Source organism: Pogona vitticeps, chromosome 1, assembly GCF_051106095.1.
Source record: "Pogona vitticeps strain Pit_001003342236 chromosome 1, PviZW2.1, whole genome shotgun sequence".
Taxonomy (NCBI): Eukaryota; Metazoa; Chordata; class Lepidosauria; order Squamata; family Agamidae; genus Pogona; species Pogona vitticeps.
The window spans coordinates 177401361-177426218 of NC_135783.1; the positions used below are offsets into that span (position 1 = coordinate 177401361).

General features: G+C 45.3%; 2 protein-coding genes across 6 annotated transcripts in view; both read left to right on the forward strand.

Moving 5' to 3' along the window:
- The window catches only part of ACADL (acyl-CoA dehydrogenase long chain), a 32635-nt gene extending 20390 nt beyond the window's left edge, over positions 1 to 12245 (forward strand). For both annotated transcript variants that reach the window (XM_072977834.2, XM_072977838.2), the window contains exons 9-11: positions 6004 to 6131; positions 8480 to 8566; positions 11459 to 12245. In XM_072977834.2, the coding sequence (XP_072833935.2) occupies positions 6004 to 6131; positions 8480 to 8566; positions 11459 to 11552 (309 nt within the window). In that variant the 3' untranslated portion in view covers positions 11553 to 12245. The remainder of the gene's footprint in view (positions 1 to 6003; positions 6132 to 8479; positions 8567 to 11458) is intronic.
- A 1549-nt stretch (positions 12246 to 13794) lies between these two features.
- The window catches only part of KANSL1L (KAT8 regulatory NSL complex subunit 1 like), a 76436-nt gene continuing 65372 nt past the window's right edge, over positions 13795 to 24858 (forward strand). For 2 of the 4 annotated variants that reach the window (XM_020780678.3, XM_078379211.1), the window contains exons 1-2: positions 13912 to 14062; positions 23489 to 24594. In XM_020780678.3, the coding sequence (XP_020636337.2) occupies positions 23516 to 24594 (1079 nt within the window). In that variant the 5' untranslated portion in view covers positions 13912 to 14062; positions 23489 to 23515. Of the gene's footprint in view, positions 14063 to 23488; positions 24595 to 24858 lie in introns of all 4 variants that reach the window. The other 2 variants (XM_078379210.1, XM_078379216.1) reach the window with 2 other exon arrangements.

The window sequence follows — 24858 nt, forward strand, 5'->3', positions numbered from 1 at the left end:
TTATACCAGTGTAACGGTGTAACTTTTGGAGGCCAGTTGGCTCTGGTTACAAAGACAGAGTAAACAATAACTGTACATGCCTGCGTGAGGAGGAAGCCAGGGACCATCGGCCGACCACAGCCACTGGGTGAGAGGCAGTGGACTGTGGTTGGGCCCCTGCTGGATGCCAGCCCTCTTTTCCAGCAGAGCTGCTCGGCCCCCTCTGTGTCTGCAGGACCAGGTCCTGCTGCTCCGGCTGCCTCATCCCCTTTGAACATCAGCCACCTGGCCGAGGGAGAGAGAGAGCTCTTAGCCAGAGCTGCTTTTGGGACCTGAGCAGACCAGCGTGCCTGCGTGAGGAGGAAGCCAGGGACCATCGGCCGGCCACAGCCACTGGGTGAGAGGCAGTGGACTGTGGTTGGGCCCCTGCTGGATGCCAGCCCTCTTTTCCAGCAGAGCTGCTCGGCCCCCTCTGTGTCTGCAGGACCAGGTCCTGCTGCTCCGGCTGCCTCATCCCCTTTGAACATCAGCCACCTGGCCGAGGGAGAGAGAGAGCTCTTAGCCAGAGCTGCTTTTGGGACCTGAGCAGACCAGCGTGCCTGCGTGAGGAGGAAGCCAGGGACCATCGGCCGGCCACAGCCACTGGGTGAGAGGCAGTGGACTGTGGTTGGGCCCCTGCTGGATGCCAGCCCTCTTTTCCAGCAGAGCTGCTCGGCCCCCTCTGTGTCTGCAGGACCAGGTCCTGCTGCTCCGGCTGCCTCATCCCCTTTGAACATCAGCCACCTGGCCGAGGGAGAGAGAGAGCTCTTAGCCAGAGCTGCTTTTGGGACCTGAGCAGACCAGCATGCCTGCGTGAGGAGGAAGCCAGGGACCATCGGCCGGCCACAGCCACTGGGTGAGAGGCAGTGGACTGTGGTTGGGCCCCTGCTGGATGCCAGCCCTCTTTTCCAGCAGAGCTGCTCGGCCCCCTCTGTGTCTGCAGGACCAGGTCCTGCTGCTCCGGCTGCCTCATTCCTCTCAACATGAGCCACATGACTTGGTGGGGGGGAGAGAAGGGGCTTTAGAAATGTTTTATTTTATATATGTTTTAAATGTTTTTTAAATTGTTCTTAATTGCCATCAATTAAGAAGAGACCCACAGCGGATCTAATGGAACAGGAAGGGGGGAGGGCGTTGGAGGGGGCAGCCATTGAGGTGGTGCTGGGTAGGGGAAGGAATGGCGGTGGGGGTAGAACATGCCCGCGTAGGAGAAGAGAGGTTAGATATCTTACATCTATCCCCTCTTCTAGTCCTACTCCCAACCAGATGGTATCCGGTGACCATATCAGCAAACCCTCGAGCCACACGGTGCTGTTGATGAACGCCAGGTCAGTACAAAATAAAACTGCCCTCATCCATGATGTAATTCTGGATGAGGGGGCTGACCTGGCGTGCATTACTGAGACCTGGGTGGGAGAGGAAGGTGGTGTCCCCCTGTCCCAGCTGTGTCCTCCTGGGTACTCAGTCCAGCACCAGTGTCGCTCGGAGGGTCGGGGAGGGGGAGTTGCTATAGTCTATAGGAGTTCTATCTCCTTGACCAGGCTTCCTATCCCTTTGAGAGGAGGTCTCGAGGGCCTGTATTGTGTGTTGGGCTCGCGAGACAGGTTAGGGATTCTGTTGGTGTACCGCCCACCCTGCTGCGTACCAACAGTCTCCCTGCCTGAGCTGACGGAGGTAGTCTCGGACCTGGTGTTGAGGACTCCCAGGCTGTTGGTGCTGGGGGACTTCAACATTCACGCCGAGGCTCCCTTGACTGGGGCAGCTCAGGACTTCATGGCCACCATGACAACCATGGGGCTGTCTCAATGTGTCATCAGCCCAACGCATGAGAAGGGCCATACCTTGGACCTGGTTTTCTCAACGGGACTGGAAGATGGTGGTTTGGATGTGGAGGGGTTGGTTGTGACCCCATTGTCATGGTCAGACCACTTCCTGGTCAAGTTTAGTCTATTAGCTTCTTCTTCCCTCTGCAAGGGTGGGGGATCTATTAAGATGATCCGCCCTCGGAGACTAATGGATCCAGATGGATTCCTGAATGCTCTGGGGGATTATCCGTCTGATATGGTCGGCGCTCCTGTCGAAGCTCAGGTCACCCTATGGAATAAGGAGATGACCCGGGCTGTTGACACGATTGCGCCTAAGCGCCCTCTCCCTGCTCGCCGAGCCCAGACAGCCCCTTGGTATACTTCTGAACTGCGGGCGATGAAGCGAGAGGGGAGACGGCTGGAGCGCAGGTGGAGGAAATCTCGCTGGGAGTCCGACCGAACACGACTTAGAGCCCATTATCGGGCCTATTTCGTGGCAATACGGCTGGCGAAACGGCAATATTTCTCCAGCCGTATTGCTTCCTCAGAATGTCGCCCAGCCGAGCTGTTTCGGGTGGTCCAGGATCTTCTTCAACCGGGAAATCCGGTGGAGGCCCTGGACTGCTCATCAGCTCGCTGTGATGAGTTTGCCATCCATTTTGAGGAAAAAATCGCTCAGATTCGCAGTGGGTTGGACTCCACAGTTACTGCAGAATCAGAGGATGTGTCCAGCGCACCGTGCTTTGGTCAGGTATTAATGGATGAGTTTCAATTGTTGAGACCTGAGGATGCGGACAGGGTGCTTGGATCTGTCCGTTCTACCACAACTCCGCTCGACCCTTGCCCATCCTGGCTAATTAGAAGATCAGCCAGGGGGGTTCGCACCTGGGTCCAGGAGGCCGTGAACGCCTCTTTGAGAGAGGGAGTGGTCCCTACCACCTTGAAAGAGGCGGTAATTCGACCACTCCTTAAAAAGCCAAACCTGGACCCAAGGCTGGTGGCTAACTACCGACCAGTAGCGAACCTCCCTTATTTGGGCAAAGTGTTGGAGCGGGTTGTGGCTGGGCAACTCCAGGCGCTGCTGGATGAAACGGATTTTCTGGATCCATTTCAATCGGGTTTCAGGCCGGGTTTTGGTACAGAGACTGCCTTGGTCGCCCTGTATGATGACCTTTGCCGGGAGAGAGACAGGGGGAGTGTGACCCTGTTGATACTCCTGGACCTCTCAGCGGCTTTCGACACCATCGACCATGGTGTCCTTCTGGATAGGCTGGCTGGGTTGGGAGTTGGGGGCACTGTTTTACAGTGGTTCCGCTCCTTCCTGGCTGACCGTGTCCAGAGGGTGGTGCTGGGGGACAGTTGCTCTGCCCCATGGCATTCATGTCATGGGGTTCCTCAGGGCTCGATACTGTCCCCCATGCTGTTTAACATCTACATGAAACCGCTGGGAGAGGTCATCAGGAGGTTTGGGCTGAGGAGTCAGCAATATGCTGACGACACTCAGCTCTACCTCTCGTTTTCCACCAATCCAGGTGAGGCGGTTTCTGTCCTGAACTCGTGTCTGGACCTGATAATGGACTGGATGAGGGTCAATAAATTGAAACTCAATCCAGACAAGACGGAAGTGCTGTTAGTGGGTGCTTCGCCAGACAGGCTGGAGGGCCATCTCCCTGCCCTGAATGGGGTTACACTCCCCCTAAGGGACAGGGTCCGCAGCTTGGGGGTGCTCCTGGACCCCAGTCTAACACTGGAAGCCCAGGTGGACTCGGTGGCCAGGGGCGCCTTCCTCCAGCTGCGGAAACTATACCAGCTACGGCCCTACCTGGACGAGCGGAGTCTCATGACAGTTACACATGCACTGGTAACATCCCGTATAGATTACTGCAATGCGCTTTACGTGGGGCTGCCTTTGAAGACGGTCCGGCGACTGCAACTGGTTCAGAATCGAGCGGCGCGGCTGGTGAGTGGTGTGGCCGCCAGGGACCATATCAAGCCGATTCTGTACAAGTTACATTGGCTACCAGTTGCTGCCCGGGCCCAATTCAAAGTGCTTGTTTTGACATATAAAGCCCTAAACGGCTTGGGCCCTGGATACCTGAAGGACCGCCTCCTTCCATATGAGCCTATCCGGCAGTTAAGATCTAGCCAGGGGGCCCTTTTGAAAGAGCCATCCCTCAAGGAGGTAAGAGGGATGGCTTGTAGACAAAGGGCCTTCTCGGCAGCTGCCCCCAGACTATGGAATGCCCTCCCGACTGAGATTCGTCTGGCGCCGACACTGATGACATTTCGGCGCCAGGTCAAAACCTTCCTGTTCCAGAAGGCTTTTAACTGAAATAATATTAACTCTGGGTCTGATGGCAATTTTATATATATTTTAATTGTATTTTAATTGTACATATTTTTATTGTATTTTAAATGCTGTAAGCCGCCCAGAGACCTTTGGGTAGTGTGGGCGGCATATAAATTAAATAAATAAATAAATAAATAAATAAATACTTAACACATAATGTCTGCACTGACTTTGCAACTTGAAGCAATGCATCTCCAAAAGCTTTGCTGCTAGCATTACACTAGAGCAGTGGTTTCCAACTTTCGGTCCCCAGAAGTTCTTGAACTACAACTCCCACAACTCCTGACTAGCACAGTTAGTGGTGCAGGCTTCTGGGAGTTTTAGTCCAAGAACATCTAGGGATCCAAGATTGGGATCCACTGCATTAGAGTAACTACACAAGAGGACTTTAGCTATCGTGTTGTGCCTTTTCTGTGAACCTTCAAATGACTTAAGGCTGGAATTTCTGAAAAACTGCCTTCCATGTAAGCCCGCTTGCAATTACTAAACTTCATTCCCCTGCTGTATGTCTCAAATGTGGTTGAGTGCCCACATCAGAGCCTTGTCATGCCTGGACCACAATATCTGCATGGTTCTGGGGATCTTAACACCGTGTCCCTTCTCTTAATTTTTTCTATCACATACAGATTATCTGCTTTTTTCCAGGATCCTTGATATAGCTTTTTAGAAACTTTTCCTATGAGCAAAGTATAGCCGTAGATTACACGCAACCTCACAAGGTTTTTACATCTCGCTCCAGCATCCTGCATGCTTCAAATATTTGTGTGTGAGTGAGGTGAAATTCAATCAGTGCAGTGCTTAATGTTCATGCAATTTATGCCCCACCAAGTGTACAAAAGAAGATCTAGCAAATGGTTGAGATAATGCTATTGAAGTAGCCCACTTCTGGTCAAAAATAGTCTAATGATCATAACATTTTAATGTTATCTATATGTCACATACACCCATAGTTTTAAATTGTGCATTGCTCTGGTACAAATAAAGAAAGAAAGAGCAGAAGTTGCCCAGAAAGTCTGTCCTCTAGAAGGGATGGGAGACCATTTCCCCGTGTTTTGTCTAACCAGCACATATGTCCACCTAAATTCATTTTTTTAAAAAGATTTATTTATTTATTTATTTATTTATTTATTTATTTGATTTATATCCCGCCCATCTGGTATAATTATACCACTCTGAGCGCCTGGTCAGTAGAGGATGGGAGCGGGACTTCTAAGTAAAGAAGGCTTTTAAAGATAAAAATATTTTCTGATGGGCAGGGTGTGGCAGGTATTGTAGCCTTGGTTTTGAGCCCTGTTCACCAGGAAAATTAGTGCAAGCATTTTAATATCTTTTCCATTTAATGACCAGATGAGCATAGTGAACTGTGCGCACATAAGTTGTGTATCTCCCTGAGATGGATTGCTGCTGATGAAGAGTTGGCAGGGTTCCTAGGTGCATGGCTGTCATGCAATTGGTCATGCATTTCATGTGCTTGATGCCTCATTAGTTAGAGATGATTCACCATTATGCAATTCATCATAATAATGTGTAAACACCAACAGGATTCTGGCCAGTACCCTGCATTGACTGAATATACGCACATAACAGATACAGTAGCCATAAAAGTCTGTATGAAAATGCTCATAAACATTGAGAATTTCAGTGAGAGAAAGATGGCTGGAATATGAACGCATTTTAACCCTTGAAGGAGATGGCACTCATTGTACCCATACAAGTGAACTATAATGCTAAATACAAAAACCCGTGTTTCTGTATGCCTTGATGATCCCTAGTAAATAATTTCATAGGAAAATAACAAACTGCATTATTTTTCCTTTCAAAAACTGGAAGACGGTGCAACACAAGCTAGCGGAACTGAAAACACAAATTTGTATTGGTCGGGCTTTCTTGGACAGCTGTCTCCTCCTTCATTCAGGGAAACGCCTGGACTCGGCCACTGCTTCGATGGCCAAATATTGGTATGTGTGACAAACAAGGTCTTCTGGAGTCACTCTGGATTGTTCAGTTGTGTTACAGGCATGAGGAATTTCCTGGGGAAACTCAGATGCCTTTCGGATGATCTTTCCTCAAGGTGTAGGTTTGTTGCTCCTCTTTGCAGGGTGCATTTTTCAGTAGGGGAGTAGGGGAAATGCCTGGAGACGAAGGCCTGTTGCTTATTAGCATTTTTTAAAAACAAAACTAGCACTGGCCAAGTCCTTCTGTGGCATGGTAGCAGTATACTTAGGAGTATTCCTAAATACTTTTTCATCCCTGCATGCAAGAAAGAAGAGGGGAAAGAGATTAAAATGACACAATGAGAGAAGAGTGGACAGAAGGCTTTGAGGGGGCTTGCTCAACCTGTATTGAGCCCTGGTGCCAGTACCGCTGCCTTTCATATAGCACTTTGAAGGTTAAAGACAAATGGACCCTGAAAGGGAGGGGATGGGGGACTTGAGCCCCACCTCTGATTAGACTGAGAGAGCTGCCTCTCTCCCCCCCCCCACTGCAAATCATTAGGCAAAATTGGGTAAGAAGGTCTGTACCATATGAATAATGCTGCATTTATAATGCTATAAAATTAGTCTGGAGAGGCAGAAAAGATTCTGGCTGCCTGGTTAGAATGAAATGAAAATCAGCAGGGTTCCTTTTTAAATAGAGAGGTTTTAGTGTGTTTTATTTTATTGCATTACTGGAAATTACCAGGTTCCTTAGATTTTTGAATGCTTAGTATGTTCCAGTAGTTTAAAAGAAGAGTGACTGGTAGGTAGTTCTTAAACTTGCTAGCTGAGAGTGATTTTCTTTTTCTTTTCCCCTCTCCTGCCTCTTTTTAGGTGGGCAAGGCTTATAAGCTGAATCTAAACCTTCCTAGCATAAAAAAAGGGGGGGGGGGGAGAGGAGGGTTTTTCAGTTTTAAAATAGGATTTCTAAGTATGCTTCATTCCAGAAATGAAATGTTTTATCTAGCCTTTCTCAATCGGATACTGTCTAGGCTATGATTGTCACCCCAAAACCCTGCCTAACATGCCTATTGGCTGTGCTTCCTAAGGATGATGAAAGTGGTAGCCCAGCATATCTGGAGGCTGCTGATTTGAAGAAGATTGGTTTTAGAAAACTGGAAGGTGATCTTGTGAAAAAGCTGCTGAAAATTTATTCATTAGGCAATTCTCACAATATAGTCTATAAACATGAATGTGATATATGCACCCCTCCATTCCCCCCCCCCATCCAAAGTGTGACTTCAAGGTGGAAATATTGCCCGTTGTTTTAATATAACACATGCTGGCCTGTTTTGACCTTATATTTCCATTTTTCTTTAGCCAGAAAAAGCCCCAGGTTGTTATTGCTGTTACATATTAACTTGTGTTTCGCTGGACAAAGTCAGACATGTAAAAACATAGAAGGCAGTACTTTGTACTCATGCCAGAATAAATTAACCACATGGTTGAATGAAATAAATATGAGATTAGAAAAAGAGCAGAGAACATGTTGGGACTCTGTTGTTTTCACAGGCACAAGCTGGATTTTAAAGAGAAAAGCAAAAAACAAGTAACAGAGTCCAGATGAGATATTTGCAGTCACAGAGAGGAATTTAGACTTGAAATCCTTGATAGGGAAACAATGGCATTTATCCTTTAAGAAAAGGAAATCACAATTTGTCTGACTGTCTGAAGATCTGTGCAATATTCAGTGACCCTTTCTGGAATTTGTGGAATGTTTATTGTTGAAGCTACAAATCTTTCTGTTGCTATCCATAAAGTCAATTTCTTGTCCCCCAATATAATTTTTAAAATAACCATTGTTAAGTAAAACTTTCTTTGTACTGTTATTCCTTTGAGTTGCCTTTGTTCTGCTTCATATGCTAAATGGAAATGCTCCTGGTCCCAAATAATTTGTCCCTGTGCTCACCTTTTGTCAAAACATTTTGAATTAAGTGTTGGGATGTCAGTACTACTAAGCTGTACTGTTTCAACAGTCTTAAGCACTTATGGGGAAACCACTACATAAAGCAGATTGCATAAAACTGAATACTCATGCTATTCTGTCCTACATTTGAAACTTTTCCTATACAATTTTTACAGCCAATACATGAATCTATTAACATAAGCTATTAAATACTGTGAGAGACTTGGCATTTTTATTTATTTTTTGTTTGTTTGTTCTGCATTCAAATTTGGCTCCTATACAAAACGTTTAAAAAACGGTTTCTTTGTGGTATGTGTCTATGATTCAGTGGGCGCTACCACGGCTGTATGCACAGGTACAGACAAAGTTGGTTTACAAAAGCTGAACTGTTTTGATATCTTTTCCTCCCCTCCTTCTACTTAAGGGCTTCTGATCTCCAAAACAATGTGGCTACTCAGTGTGTACAACTCCATGGAGGTTGGGGATACATGTGGGAGTATCCAATTGCAAAGTAAGTGACTGCTTTTTATCTTTGCAACTATACTGTTTTGTGGAGGGAATTGATCATCCGTGTAGCTTTTTCATCTGCCTTTTTACTTACTGACTTCGTCTACAAGCTGTGCAGGAGTATGAGTATTCTGTAATGACAAAATGTTGATATATCAGTTATAAAATGTGAAATGAGAAAGTTGTATCTTGCTGAGAAAACAGATTGCCACTGTTGGTCATAGCCTTATGTCAAGCCAGAGAACTGTAGAGCTGGAAGGGATTCCAAGGGTCACCAAGTTCAAACCCCGTATATTTTATTTTTTGCCATGTTATTTAAACTTCCTTTAACCAAGAATTGGCTGTACATTCATAATCAAAACATCCACTTTATGGAAAGGCAAAGATTACCCCACAGGCCCACATAAAGTACATATTGCAACTGCAGACACCCACAAAATGCACACTAAGTGCTTCTGCTCACCCACAAAACACAGAAAATATACTGTACATAGACTCCACCCCTAGCACATATCTGTACTCCCTGTTTTCTTTCTCCCTTCTCCCCCAGACCACATATGCATGCCAGGTTACCAGGCCTCCCCAATCCCTTTAGTCATTCTGTTCAGTCTTTTCTAGTCTCTCCATTCTGGTTACTTTGAAATGTTGCATGATGGAACCCTGCTGTGGCTAGCTAGCTTTATGATCTGTTGCTACAGTCATGTTTCAATAGCCGTTCCATCTCAGGAAATGCTGGTTCCATACTGTTTTCTCAGAGATGCTAAAACCTGAATATATAGTGGTGCCAGTAGGTGCACACAACTGGCAAATTAGTAACAGGTAAAACCCAACAAATAATTGGTTGAATTTTTATCCACTCTTTCCTGACTTAGGGCCAAAGCAGACATTCAGAGAAATCCATTTCTTCGAAGGGTGAAAATTGCTTAAATTATGGAAACACATTAACAAGAGAAGCACACATTTTGCTGAACTTACCTCTAGAATGTAAACAATTGTTTTCTCTGCATGTTTAATTCTGCCATAAACATAACAAAGGAGATGGCATTGTTGGGGAGAAGACATTGTGAGACCAGAAATGATTTCTTTCTATGCACATTTGCTTTGATCCTGAATTGAAACATTATACAGTGGACTCTCGACTTACGAAGGTCCCTACTTACGGAAATTTCCAGGTATGAAAAGCTCCGGCTGCAAAATTTTAGTTTGACTTGCGGCCAGAGCTTCAACCTATGAAAGGCGGGAGAAAGGGCGGGAAATTCAAAGCAGACCCCACTTCCTTCTTGTCTCTTGTCCCCGGTGCCCTCTGCCTCCTGTGGACAGGAGGCAGAAGGCACCGGGGACAGGAGACAAGAGGGCAGTGGGTGCAGCTTTCTAAGGCCCAAAAGTTGACAGCGGGTGCAGAGCGGCTTTCGGCTTGCAGCTTTGGAAGCCGGGAAGCCTATAATAATCTTTATCTCCAGCATATTGTCCCTGATACTTACTCTGTCTTATTCTGTCCAGTGGTAGGTAGGCCTGGCCCTGCCATGGTCTGAGTTTCAAATATATCAGCAAAACTTTGCTCTGATTTTTTCAATCAATACCCCATTCCTAGTTACCGTGATTTTCAGGGGTGAAGTGGAATTCAGCCGGTATATCAAATCACACTTAATCAATCTAAGCAGTGGTTAAACTATGATAGCTCTAGATAGAGAAGAGTAGGAGTTGAAACATTGTGACAGGAAAAAGCTTTATAAAAAGAAATGAATGCAGCTTGCTGATCTTAGACCTCATGATCATTATAATTAAAAGAAGATAGCGGGACAGTTTATGTTTATTTTATTTTATTAGACTTATATGTCGCCCATCTAGAACATGTCTATTCTGGGCGGTTTACACAAACTACAAAAACCAAAAATACAGATATAAAATGAAAACATAAATGCATTAACAAGTGAGGCCCAGTTTTACTACAAGAGTCCAAGATGAGGAAAAAAGGAAAAATAAGAGGTAAAGCTAAGTAATGGCTGTTGTGAAGGCCTGCTTGTAGAGCCAGGTCTTTAGTTTGCTCTTGAAGGCCCTCAGCGAGGGGGCCAGGTGGATTTCTGTTAGTAAGTTGTTCCAGACATGAGGGGCCACTGCTGAGAAGGCCTGGGTTTTAGTTTTTTCCCTTCGGGCCTCTCTCGGACTTAGGCCCCTCAACTGCCCAGCCTGGCTGGATTGGGTGAAACAGGCAGAGCTAGGTGGAAGAAGGCGCTCTGCCAAGTATCGGGCTTTGTATGTAACAGTCAGCACCTTGGAATCAATGCAGAAGTGGACAGGTAAACAGTGTAAGGCGGCCAGGATGAGGAAGATATGATGAGATATTTACATCCTTTTAATAGCCTGGCTGCCATGTACAGGACCATTTGAAGCTTCCACATCAGTCTCAAAGGAAGCCCCACATAAGAGAGCATTACAGTAATCTGTTCTTGAGACTATGAGTGCATGGATGAGCATGGCGAGGGCCCCCACGTCTAGATAGGGACACAGCTGGACGATGCGCCGAAGATGTAAATGGGCAGATTGAACCATGGACGCTACCTGGGTCTCCATGGTAAGCGCCAGGTCAAGATGAACCTCCAGACTGCGAACCACACTCTCCGTGGTGAGAGTCGCACCTTCCCCCCCAAATTCCCCCCCAAATGAGAGGGAGTTTCCCAAACAACTGACATCAGGGGAGTCAAACCACAAGACCTCCGTCTTGTCCGAGTTCAACCTCAGTCCATTCAACTGCATTCATTGCAGAACAGACCCCAGGCAGCACTGAACAGATGGAACGGCATCCACTGCAGGTGGAAAAAATATGCCAGTGGTATGTATGCTAATATTTAGAGGTATTGGTATGTTTTACAAACTGCTCATCTACATTTTTCTCTAGATCTTTTGTAGATGCTCGTGTTCAGCCAATCTATGGTGGCACCAATGAAATAATGAAAGAGCTCATTGCCAGAGATATTGTGAGTGACAAGTAGGTATATGATTATGCTGAAGAATCATTCCAGAATCCAATTTCAGCTGGCATGGAATTCAGTTCTACTCCCCTCCCCCCTCAAAAAAAGGGCTGTCTAAATGAAGTGGATGCATCGTTTAAAAACTGATACATGCATGTTTCTCTTGTTGATCCCTGATGTTTTTAACATAGAGTAACAGTTGTCTTTCCCTAGTAATAAGACCCCAGATGAATTCAGAAAGGCAAGAAGCTGTGTGATGTATTATTTGGACAAGCTGTGCATTATTATTTAAAGCTGAGTTGTTTGAAGCCCAGTGTAATTAATTCTAATTACTGAACATCAAGGATTAAAAACATCACATTCTGGAGAAATGCTTTTGTGTGGCTAAAGGGGAAGAAAATGTGAACCGTAGAAGTTAGTATAGCAGGGGAGATATTTGCAAGTGGTAAAGTGGGAGCCCATTTTTGACATTCCTCCACTGCCCCATTCTGAAGTACTGTATAGTAATCTTCATGGCTACAGTCCTGTGTAAGCACAAAGAGTATTCCTCCAGTAAATGTCAGTAAATGGAAAGTTAATCTTCTAATGTTAACAGGGAATTGCACAAGAATATTGACAAAAGTTACATGTAAAAATTGCCTTATTTTGACTTGTCTATATTTTGCTTGAATAATAAATTAAAATTTAAAAAATAAATAAATACCAAACCAGCAATATGGAGCAAGTCTTTGATATCTCCTCTACCTCAAATGATTATTCAGAAGTGCCGAAGTAATGCTAATGCTGTGAAGTGTATTGGAAGATATGGCATGCTGGGTGTGCAAAATATACTTATTGGTTTGTTTATTTATTTAATATGTTCTAACCCTTTTATGTTTAAAAAGTTATATTTTAAAAATAGATAAAAGCATTAGTAAACAGATTTAAAAGCAACAAAAATACAAACCATCCCATTTTTAGAAATCCTCTAAGACAGCCACTCGGGGAAAGTCTGCCTGAAGAGAAAGGCCGCCGGCTTGGGGAAGGACAGCAATGATGGGGCCAGCCTGGCCTCCCATGGGAAGGAGTGTCGGAGTTTGTGTCTCCACCAAGTACACCTGTGAGGGCGGTGGGACTGAAAGAAAGGCCTCTCTTGATGATCTTAACACCCAGGGAGGTTCATAAAGGAAGATGTGGTATTTAACAGCTTTGAATTGTGCCTGGAAACTGATGGGTGGTTATGTGATCTCTGTGTGCAGACCCAGTTAATCTGGCTGCAGCATTTTGGACCCACTGAAGTTTTGGACACTTTCCAAAGGCATCCCCACATAGGGCATGTTAGAATAATCCAGCCAGACTGTAACTAAGGCATGTGTCACTGTGGCCAGATCAGACCTCTCCAGGAATGGGTGCAGCTGGCACACTAGTTTTAATTGTGCAAAGGCGCACCTAGTCACTGCAGTCAAAATTGTAAATAATTACAGCAAGTTTCTTTGATAACATAAATGACTGTAAATATGTAGGGAAACATATGGACTAGAAACTTCTGTGGGTTTCTGAAGCAGGTGGCTGGCCAGGGTCATGGAGTCTTTCCATGACTTACTGATTTATTGACTAGAGCCGTGTGATGTACCAGGTGCTAATATATGAAAACATATCCCTGTTTTTTTTTTAAAAAAAACAATCTGCAAGGTGCTTTTATTCCAGTTAATTTCTGAGCAAGTGATCTGTACATTTTGATACATCGATTCTACACAGTGCACATCTGAGATCTGCCTGTATGATCATCAGTGTATTGAATGGTCTCAGTGTTCACTTCTCTGTAACCAATCTATTCCCAATGGATTCAGAAGAATACTTACTTTGTTTTGAAGAAGGCCTGGGCCTTTTTGATTGGCGCAAATTATCGCAGATCAAAACTCCAGCCATGCCTCCGGCCAGCAGCGTGTTTCTTCTCTACAGAATACAACTGCTCGGTTGATTTATTTTGAAGGTAACACTTTAGACGCGGCTTGGGACAATACTGGCTGAATACCGTACCACTGATCCCGGCGTGAGAATGTGGATGATGGGTGTGCGTATAGAAGAGGTGCCATGAAGCTTAAGAGCTGTGGGAGGTTCATAAAAAGCGCGAGCACCGCGGTCGCCGCCTGCCTGGAAAAAAGACACACACACCCCCAGCGCTTGATTTGCATAGGACCACCCCTGTGGCTTCCGATTGGCTAGGCTGGGCAGCCGACTCCCCTCGGCGGCCCCTCCCCTCCCCTCCCTGCCCAAACTACCGCCTGCTCCCGGGGGTTGCGCGGCTGAGGCAGCTTTTCTTGGAGAGAAGCGGAGCGGCTGTTGGGCTCTTTCGGCGACTGACCCGCGAGAGGAGGGGAAAGCGGCGGGGGTTGGGGCGGGGTGGGGGGAAAAAGGGAGAGAGGAAGCCCACCGAAGGTGCCTCCACACTGTTGCCGGCGAGAAGTTTAACCGCCGTGTATGTGCGTGTGTGTGAAAGGAGCGGGGAAAAGAAGAGGGCAGCAAGCGAGCGAAGCGAACGGAGTTGGCAGGCAAGTCGGTGCCTCGGACGGAGGCGGGGGTGTTGCTTTTTTGGTCACGGTTCCTCTCAGGAAGGCGCCTGAGGAGAGGCGGTTGGTTCCCTGTGGTGCCGTCGGCACCCCACCTCGCCCGGCCCCCCTCCCTTTCCTTCTGTTTCTGGCGCGCGCGCACTGACCCCCCCCCCCGCCCTCCTCCCTTTCGTCTGGAGAGTTCCTAACAGTGACTTAACGGCACTTAATGGTGAGGATGGAGCGGAGGAGGGAGGGAGGGGCGTGGCCGTGTCTTTGGAATGCGGGAGAGGAGGGGGGGCTGAGGTGGAGGGGGGCTGAAAGTTACGCTCGCGCGCGCCCACGGCTGCCAGGGGCGTGACGTAAGCGGCGCAGGAAGAGGGGCGGGGGGGGGAGAGAGCCTGGATTCAGGAGGTGCTTTTCTTGGGCAAACGGGGGCGGGCGGGTGAAAGTTGGTCGGACTTTCGTGCGTAGAGAAAAGGAAAAAAAAAAACTCCGGCTGTTATGTGAAAAAAAACCAAGTTTGGTAAACAAAAACGTATCTTATAGAAAAAGATACGTTTTTGTTTACTAAGCTTGGTTTTCACCCCTGTGTAGCCTCCCTAATAGGGCTTTCAAGGGAAGCGGGATATTTAAGGAGTGGTTTTTACAGTCCCACTCCACCAGTGAGTTTCTATGGCCAAATAGGGAATTCGAACCTTGTTCTCCTGAGTCCTCGTCCATCTCTCTACCCACTACACTGGGAACCTCATGCAATATTTATTTTGGAATGTTGAATACCGTCCCTAAAAGCAACTGGGACTGCTAATACGTAGTAAACTTTGATCACTAGCACAGTTGCTGATCATATTGGTAATTGTTTTTCAGCTTTGGTATTGGCAGACATGCATTTGCTGCCAAAACCTTAGAAGCGGGGGTTTATGTGTTTAGGGAAGACTTGATGCATCAAAGTCGTGGTGGTGGAGAGGCCAAAAACTTTCCTGCCTGGTTTGTGCTGTGTTGCCTCTAGTTACAGCCCAGTTGTTGGTGAGATAATTTAGACTGAAATACTTAACTGTTGTTTTAGAATGTTGATGTGAGTACATTCATAGAGCGGAGCTTTCCTTATTCACAGTCCTGTTGGCTTCATAATGTGTAAACATAGTGTTCTGGAATTTAGTACACTATTGGATATCTTTGTATTTAATGCTACCATATCTAGCAAAATTTGTGAAAGCCACAGAGGTAGATATTTATGCCATAATAGGTTGGTCTTGCCAAATATGGGCATATTTTACAAGGAATTAAACCATTTTAATTGTCTAGTACTTTTTTGCAATGTGAAAAACATTTCAAATATAAAGGTGGGGTATGTAGAATGCTGGTATTGTTCACATTCCTCCTTTGTTTTAATGAGATGATGCGAACACGAAGTCGTAAGAATGGGAGGCATATTTACTTTTCCATAATTTTTCCTATGCCTAAATTTGTATGACAAAAACTACATTAAGTTGCAGTGTTGCTCTTGAAATGTAATTATGTATTTTCTGATGTACTGTACGTTATTCATATAATGTAAACATGTGAGAGAGTTTTATTGATAAGACTTGGTAGTGGAGAATAACATGATTAGGTGACACACACAGGGTCTCTTAAGGCATGCTGTCTGTCAAGTTTCTGGTAACAGTCATTTGGACATTCTTCCAGGAACACCCTGTGGTTTTTTCGAGTATGTCCTGGATGACCATAATGTAGTTTGTGGCTGAGACACTCTTGAAGGTTGTGATTCAGATAGCAAGTATCCAGAAATTTTTAAAAATGTATGTGTAGTTTGGGGTGAAATCTCTTATCTTCTTCAGCTGTACTGTTTCCATTCTTTCAAAGTCCAGTTTTCTTGTCAGGTTTCTTGGGTTTTGCAAGTGAACAATTTACTTTCATGTCAGCATGGATTATATTTCTATCTTAATGAAGAGTAGTGTTCAGTGCTTTTATAATTCCAGATAGTAACTGTTGTTTGTACTGGACATACTTGATGAGTGAATTTAAGTCCAAAAACCACTCTCTCATCTTTTATTTTAATTGAGAAGATAGTGTAGACTGGGAATATGCAAATAGGAAGGGAAGTTGTTGTTTAAATATGGAGTAGGTTTTTTTAGCTTTGCTGTTAAATACAACTCCAGTCTAAAAAGACTTCTGCCAAATCACTTGATAGCCTTTAGGTAAAGGTAAAGGTTCCTCTTGACATTTAGTCCAGTCGTGTCCAACTCTAGGGCACAGTGCTCATCCCCGTTTCCAAGCCATAGAGCCACCATTTTTGTAGCCTTTAACATGCCATAAAAACCTTGATTGCTTTTATGATATAGATGTTTCCATATCTCCTCCAACTGCAATTGCTTGTGCGCAATCATATCAGGAGGTTGTGTGCTTCCTCACTACTGTTGTTTTTCTTACATGATGTTAAGTCACTTCCAGCTTCTTATCATTAACTTCCTGGCTGAGGTCTTGCAGACTCAGACCAGTAGCTTCATTTATTGTATTAATCCATCCAATGCAAGATCTTTTTCTGCTACTTTTCCTAGTATTGTAATTTTTCCAATGAGTCTTGTGTTCTCATCACATGTTCAGACTGCAATAAATTAGTCATTTTAAGCTTATAACAACATTTCAGCTGCAACTTCGTCTTTCTTGTGGTATGCAACACCCCAGTACCAACTTTTGAATGAAACAGTCTTTTTTGTGTTATCTCCATTGTCCAGCTTTCACATCCATCCATAGTACTGAGGAATAGTAAAGGATCTTTTCTAGTTCCTTTATAATTGCCCTTTCAAGTTTGTGTCTTCTGTTTTCTTGGTTGCAGTTGCCATTTGGATTGTTAGTTCAGCCAACCCATAGAAAAACATGAACTATTTATATTTCTTCACTGTCAGTACTAAAGGTATATAGTTCTTCTATAGATATCAAAGTTATCCAGCACCAGCAATTTATGAAAATCAAAGACACTCCCAAACCTGGTTCCACAGTCCCCAATGACTTCCTGACAATGAAGGGGAATTCGTGGGAGCCTCAGGACCTTTGGAAGAGGGATAGAATCAGAAATATTTTATTTCTAAAAAATCATTGTGGTTGGTTATGACATCAGTCTTAATACACCTTAGCTTTGTGAATAGACTTTGAGCCTAGATGTGGCAAAATCTCAAGCATGAGAAGTTAGTACAACGATTCTGTACTTGCGCTACTCTTTGGTATCTCCTTTCTTTAGGATTATGCCTGTTTGGATAGTATTCGCGAAGGCTTTCACGGCTGGGATCTAATGGTTGTTGTGGGTTTTTCAGGCTTTTGGGGTGTGTTCTGAAAGTTGTTCTTCCTGATGTGTGATGGACAAGAGTTCCTACTCCAGTCCTCTGAAGATGCCGGCCACAGAGACTGGCGAAACGTCAGGAAGAACAACCTTCAGAACATGCCCAAAAAGCCCGAAAAACCCACAACAACTTGTTTGGATAGCTTAGTGAGTTAGGTACTGTATTTGACTGCAGAGCCAAAGGTTGGGAGTTCAGTTCCCCACAGTGCATCCCAGAAAAGCCAGTCTTTGTGATCTTGGATAAGCAGCACAGTCCCAATATGCCTGAAGAAGAAGGGAATGGTGAACCACTTTTGAGTTTTCTATACTTTGAAAACTCTGTGGTGGCACACACAATTCTTTGGGGTTAGAATGTGTATTGAATGTTTCCAATGTATTAAGATAATCTTCTCATAGCAAAATTCAAGCTTAGACTGAAGAGAGTAGGAAAAACCACTGGGCCACTCAGGTATAATCTAAACCAAGTCCCCTATGAGTACACAGTGGAAGTAAAGAACAGATTTAAGGAACTAGATTTGGTGGACAGAGTGCCTGAAGAATTTTGGATAGAGGCTCGTAACATTGTCCAGGAGGCAGCAACAAAAACCATCCCAAAGAAAAGGAAATGCAAGAAAGCAAAATGGCTGTCCAGCGAGGCCTTAGAAATAGCAGAGAGGAGAAGGGAAGCAAAATGCAAGGGAGATAGGGAAAGTTACAGAAAGTTGAATGCAGACTTCCAAAGAATAGCAAGGAGAGACAAGAGGGCCTTCTTAAATGAACAATGCAAAGAAATAGAGGGAAATAACAGGAAAGGAAAAACCAGAGATCTGTTCAGGAAAATTGGAGATATTAGAGGAACATTTCGCGCAAAGACGGACATGATAAAGGACAAAAATGGGAGGGACCTAACAGAAGCAGAAGACATCAAGAAGAGGTGGCAAGAATACACAGAGGAATTATATCAGAAAGATGTGGATATCCCGGACAACCCAGACAATGTAGTTGCTGACCTAGAGCCAGACATCCTGGAGAGTGAAGTCAAGTGGGCCTTAGAAAGCCTGGCTAACAACAAGGCCAGTGGAGGTGATGGCATTCCAGTGGAACTATTTAAAATCTTGAAAGATGATGCTGTTAAGGTGCTACATTCAATATGCCAGCAAGTTTGGAAAACCCAACAGTGGCCAGAGGATTGGAAAAGATCAGTGTACATCCCAATCCCAAAGAAAGGCAGTGCCAAACAATGCTCCAACTACCGCACAATTGCACTCATTTCACACGCTAGCAAGGTTATGCTCAAAATCCTCCAAGGTAGGCTTTATCAGTACAGTGGTGCCTCGCTTAACGAGCGCCCCGTTTAACGAAAAAATCGCATAGCGATGGCTTTTTTGCCATCGCTTTTGCGATCGCACAACGATCTTGCCTATGGGGAAAAATCGCTTTGCGATTTTTCCCCATAGGCACCATTTTCCCCCAGCTGAGCGGCGGGAGCTTTGAAGCCCCGCCGCTCAGCTGGGGGAAAATGTCGGCAGTGGGCTGCGGCCTCGGAAGGACCCCGAAGCCACCTTCCCCTGCCGACAATTCCCTTCCGAGCTCTCAAAGGGCCCCCTCCGATATTGGAGAAAGCCCTTTGAGAGCTCGGAAGGCTCTCAGCAGCGGCGGGGGAAGGGTACCGGGGTGTCGAAGGCTTCCAGGCCTTTGCCTGGAAGCCTTGCGGACACCCCCCCCACCCTGTCCCCGCCGCCGGCAGCCTCCCCACGCCGCCTACCCCGGCCGTTCTCGGACGCTTGGAAGTCCGAGAACGGATGGGGAAAGTGGCGCGGGGAGGCTTCAAGCATTGGGGACAGGTGCTGGTGGATCGGGAAGCTTGAAGCCTACCCGCGCCACTTACCCAGGCCGTTCTCGGACTTCCAGAAGTCCAAGAACGGCCTGGGTAAGCGGCGCGGGTAGGCTTCAAGCCTTCCCGATCCACCCCCACCCTGTCCCCGATGCCGGTAGCCTCCCCGCGCCGCCTACCCCGGCATCGGAGACAGGCTGGGGGGTGGACCAGGGAGCTTGAAGCCTCTCTGCGCCGCCTACCCCGGCCGTTCTCGGACTTCCAGCGTGGGGAGGCTTCAAGCTTCCCAATCCACCCTCCAGCCTGTCCCCACCGCTTAAAGCCTCCTTGCGCTGCCTAGCTCGGCCGTTCTCGGACACCTAGGAGTCCGAGAACGGCCGGGGTAGGCGGCGCAGAGAGGCTTCAAGCTCCCCGGTCCACCCCCCAGCCTGTCTCCGATGCCGGTAGCCTCCCCGCGCCGCCTACCCAGGCCGTTCTCAGACACCTAGGTGTCTGGGAACGGCCGGGCTAGGCAGCGCAAGGAGGCTTTAAGCGGCGGGGACAGGCTGGAGGGTGGATCGGGAAGCTTGAAGCCTCCCCGCGCTGCTTACCCTGGCCGTTCTCGGACTTCCGGAAGTCCGAGAACGGCCGGGGTAGGCGGCGCGGAGAGGCTTCAAGCTCCCCGGTCCACCCCCCAGCCTGTCTCCGATGCCGGTAGCCTCCCCGCGCCGCCTACCCAGGCCGTTCTCGGACACCTAGGTGTCCGAGAACGGCCGGGCTAGGCAGCGCAAGGAGGCTTTAAGCGGCGGGGACAGGCTGGAGGGTGGATCAGGAAGCTTGAAGCCTCCCCGCACTGCTTACCCAGGCCGTTCTCGGACTTCTGGAAGTCCGAGAACAGCCGGGGTAGGCGGCGCGGAGAGGCTTCAAGCTCCCCAGTCCACCCCCCCAGCATGTCTCCGCCGCTTAAAGGGTAACCGGCGGTTGGTGGGATCCAAGCCCGGGATGCCTGAAAGGCATCCCAATCCCACCACCCTCCCCCCGCAGCTTGGATCCGAGCCGCAGCGGCTACCCCAGCCATGGCCGGACTCTAGGGAGTCCAGCCATGGCTGAGGTAGCCGCCATGGGTCAGATCCAAGCTGCGGGGGGGAGGGAAAAAACCGGATAATCCGTTCCAATTGGAACGGATTAACCGGTTTTCAATGCATTCCTATGGGAAATGGTGCTTCACATAACGATGTTTTCACATAATGTTTTTTTTTCTGGAACCAATTAACATCGTTATGCGAGGCACCACTGTATGTGGACCGAGAACTCCCAGAAGTACAAGCTGGATTCCGAAGAGGCAGAGGCACTCGAGACCAAATTGCTAACTTGTGCTGGATTATGGAGAAAGCCAGAGAGTTCCAGAAAAATATCTACTTCTGCTTCATTGACTATGCAAAAGCCTTTGACTGTGTGGACCACAACAAACTATGGCAAGTTCTTAAAGAAATGGGAGTGCCTGACCACCTTATCTATCTACTGAGAAACCTATATGTGGGACAGGAAGCAACAGTTAGAACTGAATATGGAACAACTGATTGGTTCAAAATTGGGAAAGGAGTACGACAAGGCTGTACAGTGGGGTCTTGACTTGAGAACTTAATCCGTATTGGAAGGGGGTTCTCAAGTCAAAAAGTCTGTAAGTCAAGTCTTCATTGACCTACAGTGCATTGAAAACCGATTAATCCCGTAACAGGCCGTTTTTGTTCCATTTTGTTTTTTTTCTGGTCTGTAAGTCAAATCTCAGTCTGCAAGTCAAACCTAAATTTTGCAGCCAGAGAAGTCTGTAACTCAAAAAGTCTGTAAGTCAAGCCATCTGTAAGTCAAGGGTCCACTGTATATTGTCCCCCAGCTTATTCAACTTATATGCAGAATACATCATGCGGAAGGCTGGACTGTAGGAATCCCAAGCCGGAATTAAGATTGCCGGAAGAAATATCAACAACCTCCGATATGCAGATGACACCACTCTGATGGCAGAAAGTGAGGATGAATTAAAGAACCTTGTAATGAGGGTGAAAGAGGAGAGTGCAAAAAACAGTCTGAAACTCAAAATCAAAAAAACTAAGATCATGGCCACTGGTCCCATCACCTCCTGGGAAATAGAAGGGGAAGATATGGAGGCAGTGACAGATTTTATTTTCCTGGGCTCCATGATCACTGCAGATGGAGACAGCAGCCACGAAATTAAAAGACGCCTGCTTCTTGGGAGGAAAGCGATGACAGATCTTGACAGCATCTTAAAAAGCAGAGACATCACCTTGCCAACAAAAGTCCGAAAAGTCAAAGCTATGGTTTTTCCTGTCGTGATGTATGGAAGTGAGAGCTGGACCATAAAGAAAGCTGACCGCCGAAGAATTGATGCCTTTGAATTGTGGTGCTGGAGGAGACTCTTGAGAATCCCCTGGACTGCAAGGAGAACAAATGTATCAATTCTAAAGGAAATCAACCCTGAGTGCTCACTGGAAGGACAGATCCTGAAGCTGAGGCTCCGGTACTTTGGCCATCTAATGAGAAGAAAAGACTCCCTGGAAAATACCCTGATGTTGGGAAAGTGTGATGGCAAGAGGAGAAGGGGATGACCGAGGATGAGATGGCTGGACAGTGTCTGCGAAGCAACCAACATGAATTTCACACAACTCCGGGAGGCAGTAGAAGATAGGAGGGCCTGGCGTGCTCTGGTCCATGGGGTCACGAAGAGTCGGACACGACTAAACGAAAAACGAAGATAATCTTCTTAGAATTTTGATGGATTGAGTATCAGCAGCTTGATAGACTTGTATTGATACCCGGTTTATTCTCTGTTATTTATTTGTATATTTTGCAGTTCCTCTGAGAGCAGCCCTCCCATCCATAGCTGTCTAAAATTACAGGTTCTTCAAAAGATTCTTCTTTAAAGGAATCCGTTGACCTAACATCTCTTTTCTGTAGTTCTTTGGTGTATTGTTTCCATCTTGCCTTTATTTTGCCCTGATCAGCTTCATCTGTGTCAGCAGCCCTGATCAGGGATTAAATATAATTTAGATTTATTGAGTCTTAGGGAAGAGATGTTTTCTTTTGGTGGGTTGCTGTTCTGTTACTTTGCAATGACTGTTGTAATATTTCTCTTTGTCTTTATGTAGAAGTTCCATTTAGAATTTTGAAAACTTGTGTTCAGGCATCTGATCTTATTTCTGTCCCCTTTTTACTTTATTTATTTATTTATTTATTTATTTAATTTATATCCCGCCTATCTAGTCCCGAAGGACTACTCTACTTTAGCTTCTCATCTGTTATTAAAAAATTTAAAGAGTTCCGTAAGTCATTCAACATTTCTTTTGTTTTCACTAGAAAAAGTTTTTTTCACTTGTCTCAGGTAATATCTTTGGTTTGAATCCACAGTTCTGATTCATGGCCAACAGAGTTTAGCAGTGCAAATCTGTTTTTTACATTAATTTAAAATTCTTCAGTAATGTTATTTAAATTATAACTTGACATTATAATTGTGTTCATGGTCTGTGCTGCATTCTTTTCTCAAGCATTCCTGCATGGATAACAGTGTTAAAGTGAAATGTGGTCTACCATGCAGATATATATCCTGCAAAGTCAAAATAATCATTGGCAGCAAACCTTATGTCATTTCTCTATCTTGGTATATGACTGATACTTAAATGTTCAAGTGGCATAATTCTGTGCATGGTTACTAACAAGAAAAGGCCCTCTTAGTTATTGGGGCTAATTCTGAAGTAGTATCCTACAGTCTAAAATATTTATTTATTTATTTATTTGATTTATACCCCGCCTATCTGGCCCACCGGACCACTCTAGGCGGCTTCATTTTACAGGGCTTGCCTCATACATATGCATACACTGTTTTAAAACCAATTTTTTGTCTGAACTTAGGAAAACTTCTTTTCCACAGTTTAAGTTGGAATTATATTATTTTAATATACAGTACTCTGTTACTTTTGCTATGCATACTATCTCTCATTTAATAAGAGTTTCTAATCTTGAGGGTGGTAAGAGTTTTCCAGTGGCTTTAAACAGAGCAGCAAGAAACAAATACTGTAAGACTCTTGAGAGAAATGTAAAATAGTGTTACTGTAGCAAGAGTTCACTGCTACATATTCTGCTTTAGCTCTTTGCAGCATGGAACTGTTCATTGAATTATTTTACATTTTTAATGAATTGAAAACTGTTTAGAATTATTATCTATTTACACAGTGTTATAGCAGTAAAAACAAAAATAGTCTTATTCAGTGTTTGTTTTTCTTAACAGGTTTGTTCTAAACTGCTTAAAACAACTATGACACCTGCTCTTCAAGAAAAAACAATAAAAGGCCAAAGCATCTATTTAGCACCTACCTTATCTTCAGGAGCTGTGGAGTCCAGTGAAACATTAGGCATGGGAAATCCCTTACCAGTAAAAGACATGCTAAAGAATAATTCTGTTGCAAAGATTACATGTTCTGTGCTAGGGCTTCCCACCTGTTGCACTAACCATAGCACTAATAATTTTAATTTAGAGTACTTTGATTCCCATTCTTCTAGAGATTATCCTTTATTAACCAGCCCCAATCTGGCTTTTGGTGTAAATAATAAAAATCATACGCAGACAAATTTGGAACATAATTGCTCCAAGATGAGAAATCCTTTAGGTAACAACACTAATGCACACTTTAATAAAATGAACAATTTAGAATCTGGGGTACAGATTAGAGGACACACTTCATTAGGAACGGCAAACAACTCATTAAGAATGGGAAGGTTATTGGATTCACACGTAACTGAATCTAATTATGCAGAAGAAAAACAGCTTCCTAACTGTAAATGGCATCAGACAAATGGCTTGTTGGGAAAAGCCTCATTTGTAAATCCTGAGATGCAAAAAGGAGACTTGTATCAAGTGCACTATGATGCCCTGGCATCAACAAAGAATTGTACTCCCAGTGGTAAAGAACAGGAATTAAATTTTCGCTTGCTTCAGTGTGTAAACAAGCAGCAGGTTTTGCTCAGCCGGGCCAAAAGAACTCAAAAACGTTTACAAATTATGTTGGCAAAGCATGTTGTCAGACACTGTGAGCAGCAGATGAAATGCATTGTGAGACATCAGATACAGAGAATGAAAGCTTTTCATGACCCAGCCAGTGTTTTGGATAGCAACTACCACGGATGCACCACAGCTAAAAATGAAAACTACAATCTAGAGGCAAACAGTAAAGATGTGGAGCACCATTGTGGCATTGCATCTGGTGAAATCAAGGTGTTTGCTCGTACTACAGCTGGGCTGCTATCTCAGATGGAAGAGAGTTTGGATTCTGAGGCCACTTGTAGCAGTTCAAGTGAAGATGATGATGAGCAGATTTCCAGAAATGTTGTGGCAGTGTAAGTTTTAAAGCATTTCTGCAGCAATGCACACAGCTGTATATACTTGAATTCTATGTAGATCTATAAGATCTGTGTACTTTGTTGTTGTTTAGTTGTTTAGTCGTGTCTGACTCTTCGTGACGCCATGGACCAGAGCAAGCCAGGCCCTCCTGTCTTCCACTGCCTCCCTCTATGTACTTACAAGACTGAATTTGTAGTATATTGATGAAATGTAGGGCTAGGACCTTCTAAGTCAGTTTTATCAAGCTGGTGGTAGTTGGT